Source organism: Lepus europaeus, chromosome 3 (assembly GCF_033115175.1).
Source record: "Lepus europaeus isolate LE1 chromosome 3, mLepTim1.pri, whole genome shotgun sequence".
In the NCBI taxonomy this organism is placed as follows: Eukaryota; Metazoa; Chordata; class Mammalia; order Lagomorpha; family Leporidae; genus Lepus; species Lepus europaeus.
In genome coordinates, this window is record NC_084829.1 from 65,591,247 (window position 1) to 65,604,745 (window position 13,499).

A 13,499-nucleotide genomic window follows, 5' to 3' on the forward strand; every position below is an offset into this window, starting at 1 on the left:
CTTAAAAAAGTTCATGGAAAATATGTATTATGAAAAAACTCAATGGATTTTTAAAATAATTATACCAAAATAAACTCATCTTTTAATTACATTTTCCATGAACTTTTAAAATCAACCTTACCTGTTTGTGTATGCATACTAGGAAATAATGTAGGCATACATACACAAATAAATATGGTATATGCATAAAATGTATATATGCGTTTGTGTACATTCAGATGTATACACAGAAAAGCACACTGCCTTGAAAGAGACCAATGAAAATAATTGTAATTTGAAGCGGTGATGTAAAACTAGCAAATAAAAAAGTCCAGTTTCAATAGGAAGGAAAGGACACAGAGCCCAGGGTGAGTAGACCGCTGCTTTTAGTTGTTGAGTCAATATGTCAGCAGTGCTTTCATATGGAACGTAGTGCACACATGAAACAAAGTGTTCCTCCTTGGTTCGCCTTTGGATTGTGCCGTTGTCAGGGTCCAGAGTCTGGATTCTCCACTTATGGTTCTTTTTGTGATTCTTGATTATGACCCCCTGGGGAAAGCAGAGGAGCTCGGGGTAACTGGAGCCCAGGTCTTGCTTGGCACATTTATCATCTACAAATCATCTGCTATAAATATACCTCAGCAGGATCATCATCAGGCCAGCTCAGTAGCCTGCAATTTATGAAGGTTATGGGAAACAGTGTGAAGGGTGAAGTGCTTTATTAAGGGTGGCTTCCTTTCTGACCTAGCCCTGTATTCTACTTGAATATGGATGATCCTAGGAGTGAGTGCTCTTTCCCATCTAGGATTAAGGCCTTTTAAATGGACCCTTTGGGCTGTATTCTTATGTCACCGTGCCATGACTTTAAGAATTTCTAAAAAAAAAATCAAAACCACACTGTTAAAATATGAAAAATCACATACAAAACAAATATCTAAACCTCACATTTCTTCTCTTTTATGTAAAAAATCATGCAAAGCATTTTCTTTTTCTCCATTTTTATTCTACATCTGTCACCAATCTCTTTTTCTTTGGGGTAAAAGAACTGACCAAAATGTCTTGCAGATATCATGAGAATCTCTGCAAGTTGAAATAAATGAAACGTGTTTGTCCTTTAGATAGCCGAATGCTCTCTGTTTTTAAAAGAAAATGTGTTTGCTTACAACGTTTTGGATTTTGCCTTGGACATAAACCTTATTTCCGTTTCACATTCCCTTAAATGAGTAAAAAATATTGTAATGAACCAAAGATGACATAAAGCCAAAACACCACCCAGGCTGCTCTCATGTGGTGATTTGTTCCCAGGATCAATTTAAAGCCTGCTGGGGGAATGATTAACTGTTTCCCTTACAGGGTGTTCCTGACGCTCTTCCTGAAAGAGGAAGCTTCTGAGGAGGGTCGTTCTAGCCCTACAGATTAAGAAGGAAAGGGCCAATTTTGATGTTTCAAACAACTCTGGTGGAGAAATGATCACTGGTATCTTCCTCTTTCCACTATAACTCTCTTCTAAAATGGTGTACTTGGCTCTCCAAGGACCCCGGGGAGAGGAACAAGAGAAAGAAAACAAAAAACGCATAGGAGAGATAGGATGGAAAATTGCTTTATTCAACTTCACCTGCCGCTCAAGTTAACACTCCTTAGGAAAACTGGACACTTCGCAGGAATCCCTCCCACCACGTCTCTGCACTATCTGACCACTTGTTCTGTAAACCCCAACCGCTTTTACAAGGGGAGATACAATCAGGAGGCGAATGACCTTCTACAGCACACACCTAACGTTAGGTCATCAAAGACTTCGTCAGCCAACTGTCCGGGAGGCAAAAATAAATAAAATAAGTCAAAAATATGTGGATGCGTGTGTGTATGGAAATTCCCCCCCGCCGACCCCCGCCCGCTTATATGGAGACTCAAGATAGCTTCTTCCCACCCCTTTCCCAAACCTGTTACTATGGAAACTCGGAAAAAGAATCGGATACATTAAGAAAACAAGACAAAACAAAAAGTTTAGACCCCACAACCACCACGATCCCATCGCCATGCAGAAAGCAATGCAAGGTGCCCAACCTCGGTCGCCGCACCGCGGTCCCGGCAATGCCTGTACGGAGCCAGAACAAACAAGACGTTAATTGCAGCCTCGCTGAGGGAAACTACTGTTGCTTCAGCCAGAGACCTGCAGCGCCTCGGGAGCCGGGGTGTTCCCCGCTCCGCTGCGGAGTCCATGCGCTCTGAATCCCGGGGCTGAGATGACAGCTCTCCGGCCGCCGCAGGCCCCCGCTGCAAGACTGGAAGAGAAAGACGGTCGAGCGCAGCGTCCACCTCCCACCCCTCGCAGTCGCCTTCCCGGCCTCCGCACCCCCGGCCTCGCCTCCTGAGGAGTTGGTCTTACACTTGCTCGCAGCCAGCCCTAGCGGTGGGAACTGAGGACGCCCAAACCTCCCACACTCAGAAAACACCGCTTTCTGGACGTGCTTGGGTTTGAGTAGCCGTGACGTGCGCACCGCGGCCCCGGCGGGAGCTCGCCGAAGCCCACCCCTCACTCCGGTCCCGCCCGCCTCGCGCCCTCCCGCCGGGCCTCCCTCCCCGGCTCCCCTCACACACACACCCCCGCCCGCGCCCGCGGGAGCCTCAACTCCGCCAAGGCGCCGCGCGCGTCGAGCCCCGGGGGCCGGCGAGCCCCAGCGCACAGCACGGCCGCGGCGCTGGCGCGGGTCGCGCGGCGGCGCCCGGGGACGCGCGCGCCCACGAGCACGCGGCGGGGTTCCGCGGGCGCGCACACGGGGAACGCGGCGCCCCCATCTCCCCTCCCGCCCCTTTCCTCGTGCGCGCCCCGGGGAAAGCGAGCGCCGCGCGCCGGCGCGCACACCCAAGACAGAGCTTTACTATCTCGCTCCCTCTCGCGCCTCCCTCCTCGCTGGGCATTCAAACAGCTTTCCGACATCAGCAGCCAAGGATTTTTCCCCCCCTCTGCTTAGTCGCCGTCCGTCCATCAGTACCTGCGGGGGGGGGAGGCGGAGGGAGCCGAGCGGAAAGAGGAAAAAGCATAAGCTTGAGCCTTCCGAGCCGACCACCATCACTCCCGTAATAAACCCACCGCCCCAACAAATCTGCCTCAGCCGCCGCCGCCGCCGCCGGCCACTTCTCCTCAGCGCGTTTTTTGCTGCTTGGCTAATTGGCGTGTTGGGGGGTGAGATTTGCTAATACAAATCCTCGCTCTGAAACCACTTCCTTTTTTTTTTTTTTTGGTTTGTTTCTTTAGAGTCTCCCTTCGGGGGGCTTCTCCCCCTCCCCATCGGCTTGGAGGTTGGCTCCAGTTGGATAAGGCGCCAGGCTGTGGCTCTTGGAGGCTCTTTTTCCCTCACTTCTTCCTTTATCTCCCCACCACCACCACCACCAGCACTCCCCTCATCTTTGGCTTCTCTCATGTTCGCATTTTTAAAAAAATAAAGCCTGCTCTTGGACGCGGAGCCAGGGAAAATGGGCAACGGTGACTGGGAGCGAAGGGGAGTCTCTCCGTCGCTGTTGCTGGGACGCGTGCCGGTGCTGGTGTCTTAGAGCTGGAGCCTCCCTGAGCTTTCGGAGTGGAAGGTAAGGAAGGGGTCCCGGGGTCACCTTCCCCCTCGCCGGGGGTCGCCGCCCAGGGGGCTCCCGGCCGGGTGCCTGGGGAGGGCGCGCGGCCGGGCGAGACTGTTGCCGGCGGCTGACCAGGCAGGCAGCACCCTCGACTGTCTGCATTCACTTCAACGCCGCAGTTGAAAAGTTGGAGAAGTCTGGTTTTCGAGACAGGTGCTGGGTCTCAAGGAATAGGCAGGGAGACCTAGGAAATCTGGCAGTTGTGTGCGATTGGGGTAATTTTACTGGGAGTGGGGTGGGAGATTTAGGTTAAAAGGAAGTTAAGATAAGAGGAGGCAGTGGGGTTTCTGTTGGGGAAAAAATCAGTGGAGTGATGGCGCCGTCTATGTTCGACTGAACTAAAGTGTCATCCGGAAAATCAGTTTAGAGAATAGCTGAACTCAAAGCCGATTTGTTTCTCGCAAGAGACGAATAAATAAATAAACGGATACAGCATCCTTGAGACCACGGTGACCAGACCTTAGGAACCCCCCCCCCACGCCTGCACCCCCATTTGTTCTTTAAGAGAAAATACAGTTGTTTGAACTGGACCTGCAGTCCGAAGGAGGGGGGGGGTGTCAGTGATTCATTTTCTGTTATTCAGAACAAAACAAGATAACGTACACCAAGGCTGATTGAAAATAAAGAGCGTTAGGTTGAGGGTGCTCTCCCTGAGCAGGCTTGAAAGTGAAATCAGAGCTATTTTCTCACTCTCTCTCATCATTGAAGAGCACAGCATTGCAGACATGCACTGTCAAATAAATGGATGCAAAAGTACTGATTTCATAAGGAAAAGAAATACCACCTCTTTTTGAGTTCCTGATGATAAAAAACGAAGCCCCCTTTCATGGATGGAATTCCTGATTTAGACACTTATTGTCACATTGGCTCTCAACGCCTACACTCTATCCTGAAGAACACTGCGCAGACCTGCATTGCCTGCAAAGTGCTACAGCACAAAAAGAGGAAATCATTTCCAGAATTTCTACAACTTTCCCTGTCTCTTAACCTTTAAATTTAAGCTCATTGACTGTTTTCTTAAGAAGCAGATGCCTTATGCCTTGAATTGTGTGTTCGAAACAGAGAATACTGTTTTGATAGTCCCAGCAGTTCTGGTGTTATTTTAAACTGCTGCCATGTAGAGATTGAGAGTTGGGGCTGCTTTTGCCTATATCAAAACATAGAATTTGAATTACAATCTGGAATATGCAGCTGTATCTTCAGGGACTTCGGTCACTGGATTTGGCGTGCATGCGTTGGTGTGTGTTATGCAATGGGAAGGCAGAGGGTTTTATCCTTTGCTTCTGAGAGGACCCAGGCAAAGACATGAAAACTCTTAACTGTCTGTATGTCTGTATGTCTGTCTCTGTTTACAGAACAGTGGAAGAGACTGCAGCCTAAAGACTTTTAAGATTAACTTGGCATCACTTTTATCAGCTCAAAGGCTAAACAAAAAAGCAGTGTCATTTATTCTAAGAAATAACTCCTTAAAGGTTAAAGCTGAAAAATATTCAAGTTATTTTTGGATAACAACTTACAGAGGTAAATATAACCAAGGACTACTTTATTATGAAAGGCCAGGGTTTTAAAAGAGAAAGAAAGAAAAGAAGAGGAGCTTTGGGGCTGTTGTTTGAAAGAGAGCAATTCAATAATTGAAATCTGCTAAGAAAGAAAATGCTAATGTCGTTCATCTACCATGTGTAAATCTTAAATTATAATAGATAACTCTAGATAAAACAGCCTTCATTAAAAAAAAATTAAAGAATGAAGGCAGCCCAGGTACTGTGTTTGTGGGATTTTTCACTGGCATTGCTTTTAGAAACAGATACTAATACAGTGATCCACTTTATGCATCCCAAGAGGGCATGTCACATTGAAATGACTGCCTTAAATCCTGGTTCTCAGTGGTGACGTTGAACAACAAGTCTTCCCTGTGTATCTGCCCATCTATTCCCTTTCTCAGGTGATGGTTTAAAAAATTATATTCGTCCATAAGAGTGCCTGAGTTTTTGCACAGGAATATCCCTCAGTTCACATGGTGGCCCCCGCAAAGGCAAGTAGGGACATTTGGGAGATGATGCTCCATCTGCAGCAAATTATCATTTGTGCTTTTAAAATTGTGGCTATAATTTATCATGATTACTTTTCACATTTAAGAGAAAAGAAGTAGTGTGGTGGCAGCTGTTCACAGATTATCAGATTAGATTTTGTGAGATGGTGTTGACTGCAGGCAGAGGACTGAGAGAAAAGGTTGTATAGGTTGTTTGAAAATATTCCAGCAATTCACAGTTTGCTAATGAGAGGGTTTTTAAAGCCCAGTGTTTTCTCTCTTCATTCAATAGGATGATAATGGATGTGGAGGAAATCCTGGTAGATAAATTAGGGCATTGCTATTAATGATCTATTAAATGTTATTTTTAAATTGAATGTTGAGAATTTGACCATTGAGAATGGCCACGTGAGGGCGCTGTTCACACAGCAACAGATAATTTTCCAACGTTATAAAATAAAATCACCTGCCCTTCTTTTAAAAAAGATTTTTTTAAGCTGAAATCTTGAAAACAGCTGGCTATAATATTGGAAGGAGTTTATTTTTTCAATGCGCGTAGACTCCTACTTGCATTTTACTTTTATTGCCATTTTTACAGGCCAAATGACATAGGATGAAGGCTGTTCGTAACCTGCTGATTTATATATTTTCCACCTATCTCCTGGTTATGTTTGGATTTAATGCCGCCCAAGACTTCTGGTGTTCAACTTTGGTGAAGGGAGTCATTTATGGATCATATTCTGTAAGTGAAATGTTTCCCAAAAACTTTACAAACTGCACCTGGACGCTGGAAAATCCAGATCCAACCAAATATAGCATTTACCTGAAATTTTCCAAAAAGGACCTTAGCTGCTCTAACTTCTCCCTCCTGGCTTATCAGTTTGATCATTTTTCCCATGAAAAAATAAAGGATCTTTTAAGAAAGAATCATTCTATAATGCAACTCTGCAATGCCAAGAATGCTTTTGTTTTTCTACAATATGATAAAAATTTTATTCAGATACGTCGGGTATTTCCAACTGATTTCCCAGGATTACAGAAAAAAGGGGAAGAAGATCAGAAATCTTTTTTTGAGTTTTTGGTGTTGAACAAGGTGAGCCCGAGCCAGTTTGGTTGCCATGTATTATGCACTTGGTTGGAGAGCTGCTTAAAATCAGAAAATGGGAGAACAGAATCATGTGGGATCATGTATACAAAATGTACCTGCCCTCAGCATTTGGGAGAGTGGGGTATCGACGACCAGTCGCTGGTTTTGTTAAATAACGTCGTGCTGCCCCTGAATGAGCAGACCGAGGGCTGCCTGACTCAGGAGCTGCAAACTACCCAAGTCTGCAATCTTACCAGGGAGGCCAAGCGACCACCCAAAGAAGGTAAGTGCCCAAAGAAGAGGGGAAGGTGGGTGTTGGAGCGGGGGAAGAGGGACATTTGACAGGTGGGGTTAAATGTGGATTTTCAACAGTCAGGCCTCTTCATTGCTTCTTGAACGCTATCGTTTTTGGATTCATTTGATTTGTGATCTTCACTGATAAAGCTCTTTTAAGCTAGTTTTCGGTTTAAAGGTTTCAGAGATGTGGTGATGACTGCAAAGTTGAGCAACATGCCCTAGAAATGCAGGTGGGATATTCAGGGGAAAAGAGATAAAAAAATGTGGCATCAGCTTGGCTGGAGGTTGGTAAGAAGGGAGAAGGATGCCTTTCTTCAGGCTGTAGCCCCTTGGAATATATCCCCTAGTTCCCCTCCACCCAATCCCCCAAATGGATTTGTAGACTTCTCGATTCTGCTCCAGTGCAGCAAATGGTCCCCTTCAATTCTCACTTCTTTCCCTCTGTGTCTTACTCTCTCCTACCCACCCTTCCCCCAAGTTTGCACTTAGGGGCCATGTGACTCATGTGGCACAAACTCAGCAGCAAAATGGTTTGGACCAAATAATTTCCTGACTAATGAAGTCAGGAATGCCATGCCCAACCCCCAATCCCAGAATATTGTTTGAGGTGCTTTGCACAGTAAATTCCATGCCCTCCCCTGGAGAAACCCACTGGAATTGCAAACTCTGGAGGTCTTCTGGCTTTAATATTACCTGCTTGCAGGGAAAGGTTGTGGATTAAAACCTGACAGTGACCCTTGAAGATGTGGTCTGCTTCTTGCAAGTGACTTTTTTTGTTCTTATCTTTTTTGGTCTGCTGTTGATAAAAATGAACAGAGAGGTAGTGTCTCAGAGGTGAGCTAGATGGGGAAAATAAAATAGTGCTATGGAAATGCAGAGTAAAAGAAAAAAAAATTACGGATTGATTTGTAGCTTCCACTCAGTCCCCAGTGGGGGAGCACCCAGAGGATTTGAGATTGTGGATTATGTTTAATAATGCAAGAATGCAAGACATTTTCAGAAAATGACTTTCTTGTTTGGAAGGTTAATGGCTGTGTTTCATTGGTTTGAAGACATGGCTGATACATATTCGTTTTTACTCCTCAACCCTGCAAGCAGAGAGTGTGTTGATTTCTTATGCAGGAAATGTTTTCTCATCACCACAAAGATCCCTGTCTGTGGAAAGGGACAGCCAAGCTCCAGTCCCTTTCCTCCCCCTCCCCCAACAGAAGTTGTCTTTGTGGCCAATATAAAATTGACACGTTGTTGGAGAATTTTCTTTAAGGGTAGCCAAGACTTTGTAAAGGGAGGGATGTGGGGAGAAGAGTTAACTAGCTTAAGGCGTTTCTCTGCTGGCTGTAATTTGGGGGATGGGAATTATGAAGGAAATGTCACAAGAGGAAAAAAGCTGTTAGAAAATAAATGCAGACTAATGACAAAGAAAGAGGAGTGCAAACCTTTAAGATTCCACAGGTCAGTGTGTTCACTAACAGCTGTGACTGAAGAAAACAAAGTAGTTTTAAATTACAGGAGTTCTTTTCTCTAGTAAAAATCCCAGAGAAGCACTTGCAACTGCAGGGATGGTATTTAACACCATTTAAAACTAATTAGCGGCCCCTAGAATAAGAAGCTACAGTACACAGAGAAAATGGGATGTTACAAGCTGGTTAATAAAACAGTTAACATCAGAAACTAGTTTTTGTTGCATTATTATTGTAATAAAATCCAAAAAAAACTTGTTTCTTAAATGGTTGAAGTCTTATGGTCAAATTGAGTACAAATAACAGTGGAGATTGAATCCAGTTTTTTAAAGAAAGGTAGGAAGTAACAAAAAGTCTCTGTTCGTGTTAAGCATGGTTTTCAAAGATTTTGCAGGTCATGATCATATAATATGGGTGAATTGCTGGGATTTACAGAACTTGTGCTACTTAGCTATTTATTTTGTAAATGGATAAGTAATTAGACATTAGGTGTTTAAATCATGTAGAAGAATGTATATATGTTATAGCTAATTGTAAATGAAAGGAATACTCCCATAGACAAATAATTATTTTGAAAATATAATGTCAGTACAGCTGACCTAGGAAAAGTTTGTGTAGTACAGAATATGTCAGTAAAATTGCACAGCCAATATTCTTTGTATTCTAAAATTGTGCTCTTTAATTGTTTAGGTAAGGATAAGTAATTTCTGATAACTTAATTGTAGCTACTGCTTTTGTAAGTAATTCTTATAAAATATATACTACAGTACTCTTTACCTCATTCAAAAAAAATCGTTTTGGCTGTGCTATGCTGTAGAGAAAATGAATGAAAATCTACAGATTCTTAATTTTGTTGAATTTATGCAAATTATATTAAATCTTAAGTATTTTATATAAACAATACGTGAAATAATATGAAATAATTAATACCATTTCAAATAAACTGCCATGTGATGACATTTGTAGGTGGGTCTTAAGTATTATTACATATAGTTAAACTATTACCACATATAATTGTGCTGCTCTTATATAATTTTACTCCATAGTATCTTCATATTATGTAAATAGGTAATTTTTGCTTTTGAAATGAAGCTTTAAAAATTCTGCTTACATTTTATATTACCTTGTGATATCTATTTTCTGTGGAAAACAGTCAAATTTCCCTGGAATTAATCAAGAAAATTAATACAAGATCACTCCCCATTTTTGACTCCCATTTTACTCATCGTAATAAGTACTCAGAAGGCTTACTTTGAGTAGAATTATTTTCTACATGAATTACATCTTGATGTTGACACAAATTTGATAGAATATTTAAACTTGGTAGTTGCAATTCTGGCTTGTTTTGTGTAAGACTGATGGTGATGGCAAAAATATACCATATGTTGAGTATTGTGAATGTGTCCATTGGAATTTAAAAAAAAAAATCATACTTAATATTGAGGAAGCAATAGACACCCAGGAGTGGGATTTCTTCTTTGAAACAGTGTTTCTACTATAATGTTCTTTAATAATACATTCACGTACTGAAAATATAGCCTGAATACAGCAAAAAGGGAATGGTTACTATTCGTGATGAAACCTACAATCACAAAGGTTATTTTGAATATACTATCAAAGTAAATACTAGAATTGCTTCTTTAAAATATTAAATTTTAGTTTGTTAAACATGTCCTTGATTAAGATTAATAATTTCACGTTTGGGGTTTACACGAGATTAGGGAAGCTTAAAATTATGAAGGCCAAGGATATCAATGAAATATTGTTTTTATTTTTTGGAAAAAATGTCCTATTTCATGAAGCTAATCTGAAGCTAATCTATATGTAATTGATATATTTCTTAAGAGATAAAACTCAAATAACCTCGCTGTGTAGCTGATTTTTAGTTACAAATCTGGGGAAAGTGAGACATTTATTCACAAAGTCATCTTAGTTTTCTTGAGGTCTTTACTGTGCTTTATAATAAGACTCGTTTGCCAAAAATGATTCTGTACTATATGACAGAAATGAAATGTGGTATATGATCTTATTTCTTACCACTTCATTTAAAATAAGTCATTAAAACAGTTATGCTGAAAAGTTCTGCACCAGCATATCTAAATCACGTAATAAGCCTTAATGGAATCTTTGTTTGTTACTACTATCAATGGCTCTACTTATGTGAAAGGAAATTGGGAACCCTGTATAGATTCCAGGAAATCTGAACACACATAGCCATTTGTCTTTTCACTCTGCTTCTTCTGATACTTGATATTCTACCACCCAAGGAAAGTCTTACTATGTGCCTGTGTAAACTTTAGACCATATTTTGTGTCTTTGCATTTTTAGGCACATGTTTGCAATCTAGAACAATCTGTGTCTCTGTGGCTTTCTACCTTTCCTGTATTTGCCCCCACATCATCTTGTGAACCACCTTCCACCCTCCTCCTTTAAGCTCTGTTATCTGACCTCCTCTGTAAATAACTATTCTCTCATCTTCTTCATCAGAACGTAGGAAGATAGACTTAATCTGCTGTTCCTTGATGAAAGAGAGCCTGACAGTTTCCCCTTTTTGCTGGATCTTATAGCCCTCTGCATTTTCTGTACTAATGTTCTAGCATTTATCATATTGCAGGGTGGTTTTCCATTTATATTTCTGTCTTTATCAACCAGGCTTTGAGTTCTTCAAGTAAAAGGACTGTGTCTTTGAATAGTCTGAAAGGAGATTTATTAAAACTGGTTGAAATGAATGATGAGAAAAAAAAATCTCAATAGAAAACTAACAGTTGATTGCAATCAGAATAAAAATACAGTACTTTTGGAAAGCAGCCACCTTTACCTTTTAGGGGAAATGGCTACTATATATATATATATATATATGTATATATATATATATATACACCCCCACACACATATATATATCGTTTCCAATTCCACTAATGTGTTATTGGTTCCAGTTCTTGATCAAAAAGATGTTGTTTCACATTTTAAAAAAATGAATGGAGTCATTAAAAATATTACTAATTTCATGAATATATTTATTTTTCATTTTTAAGCATGGTCATCTAGGAAAAAATAGAAAATTACTAACTTACATCTGTTTAACCGAGTTCATTTCTCTCTTTCTCCCTTCTGGCTCTGACAGTATACAAACAAGCGTATGCAGTCTCTTTCCAAGAAAGAGGAAAAGAGTATTTGTATTGTCACGTTATTACTCACTTTAGGTTTTAATATGTGAATAAGACTGGTCAAGTAAAATGCTGTAATTTTTCCTTTTGCTGTTTTATCTTTTTAACTAATTTGTTTTTACTTATTGAAAGACAAAGAGAGAGAAAGAGGGAGACACTAGTCTTGTTTATGTGATCCCTTTGACACTTAATCCTATCATTATGATCACTTATGAACTGAAACTGATCACTTTGACTAGTAAGATGGCATTGGTACATACCATCTTGATGGGATTGATTTGGAATCCCCTGGCACGTTTCTAGCTCTACCATTAGGGGTAAGTCCAAGTGAGCATGTGCCAAACTGTACATTTCCTCCCTCTCTTATTCCCACTCTTATATTTAACAGGAATCACTTTTCAGTTAAATCAACAACAGGAGTCACTGTGCACTTGCTCCCTATGTAGGATCTCTGTCCTTAATGTGTTGTACTATGTGAATTAATGGTAAAACTACTACTCAAACAGCACTTTATACTTTGTGTGTCTGTGTGGGTGCAGTCTGTTGAAATCTTTACTTAGTATATACCAACTTGATCTTCTGTATATAAAGATAATTGAAAATGAATCTTGATGAAGGATGGGAGAGGGAGTGGGAGATGGGATAGTTGTGGATGGGAGGAAGGTTATGGGGCAAAAAGCCTCTATAATCCAAATGTTGTACTTTTGAAATTTATATTTATTAAATAAAAGTTTATTTTTATTTTTTTATTTATTTTTAAATTTTTGACAGGCAGAGTGGACAGTGAGAGAGAGAGAGAGAGAGAGAAAGGTCTTCCTTTGCTGTTGGTTCACCCTCCAATGGCCGCCGCAGTTGGCACGCTGCGGCCAGTGCACCGCGCTGATCCGATGGCAGGAGCCAGGAGCTTCTCCTGGTCTCCCATGAGGTGCAGGGCCCAAGGACTTGGGCCATCCTCCACTGCACTCCCTGGCCACAGCAGAGAGCTGGCCTGGAAGAGGGGCAACCGGGACAGAATCCGGTGCCCCGACCGGGACTAGAACCCGGTGTGCCGGCACCGCAAGGCGGAGGATTAGCCTAGTGAGCCGCAGCGCCGGCCATTAAATAAAAGTTTAAAAAACAAAGAGGGAGAGGGTGAGTGAGGGAGAGTGTGAATGTGTTTGTGTGTTTCATACATTGACTGACTCCTGAAAGCCCCACAACAGCAGGGCCAAAGCCAGGATCTACAAACTCAATCCAAGTCTTTGATGTGAGATCTGAGCCATCCCCTACTACCTCCCAAGGCGTGCATTAGCAAAAGGCTGGAATTGAGACCAGGACCAAAACTCAAACCCAAGCATGGCAATATGAGATTTGGGTATCCCGAATGCCAAATGCCACCCTTCCTTTGGCATCTTATAATTTTGCCAATTTAGGAAGAAGTTTAATATATGCAAATTTAATGAAGGAAATATCCATTATGTGGCAGAATTATTTTTGTAGAGAATTGATTAAAAATACTAAGTGGGACATCAAAATTTAAGTTTTTTTGTATGCAGGTGTACCATGCTTCACAATGTGCCAACGTGTGTGTTTCAGTGTTATTTTTTTAAATAACAGGTATAAGTAAGTATTTTGCAAGTTAATTTTTTCCCAAAATTGAGATAGGAATTTTAATTCACTTAGAGTCCAGCTTTATGCTGGATTATTTACTTTAGTTCCTAATGTAAGCAATTTTATTGTTTAACAGATTTCATAGCTAACTTTTTAATATGTAGTTTTCTTTAGAATCTGTCTGGTATATGTTACTTAAAAAAGTCAACTGACTCTTGGAAGAGAAATCATTGTTCAAAAAGTAAATTTTTTTTTTCAGA

At 41.4% G+C, this 13,499-nt stretch overlaps 1 protein-coding gene across 3 annotated transcripts in view; it reads left to right on the forward strand.

The window, feature by feature from the left end:
• The first annotated feature begins 3,478 nt into the window (after window positions 1–3,478).
• ADGRB3 (adhesion G protein-coupled receptor B3) overlaps window positions 3,479–13,499 on the forward strand; it is an 862,679-nt gene continuing 852,658 nt past the window's right edge. For 2 of the 3 annotated variants that reach the window (XM_062187566.1, XM_062187568.1), the window contains exons 1-3: window positions 3,479–3,564; window positions 4,965–5,130; window positions 6,237–7,008. In XM_062187566.1, the coding sequence (XP_062043550.1) occupies window positions 6,252–7,008 (757 nt within the window). In that variant the 5' untranslated portion in view covers window positions 3,479–3,564; window positions 4,965–5,130; window positions 6,237–6,251. The remainder of the gene's footprint in view (window positions 3,565–4,964; window positions 5,131–6,236; window positions 7,009–13,499) is intronic. The other variant, XM_062187567.1, reaches the window with a different exon arrangement.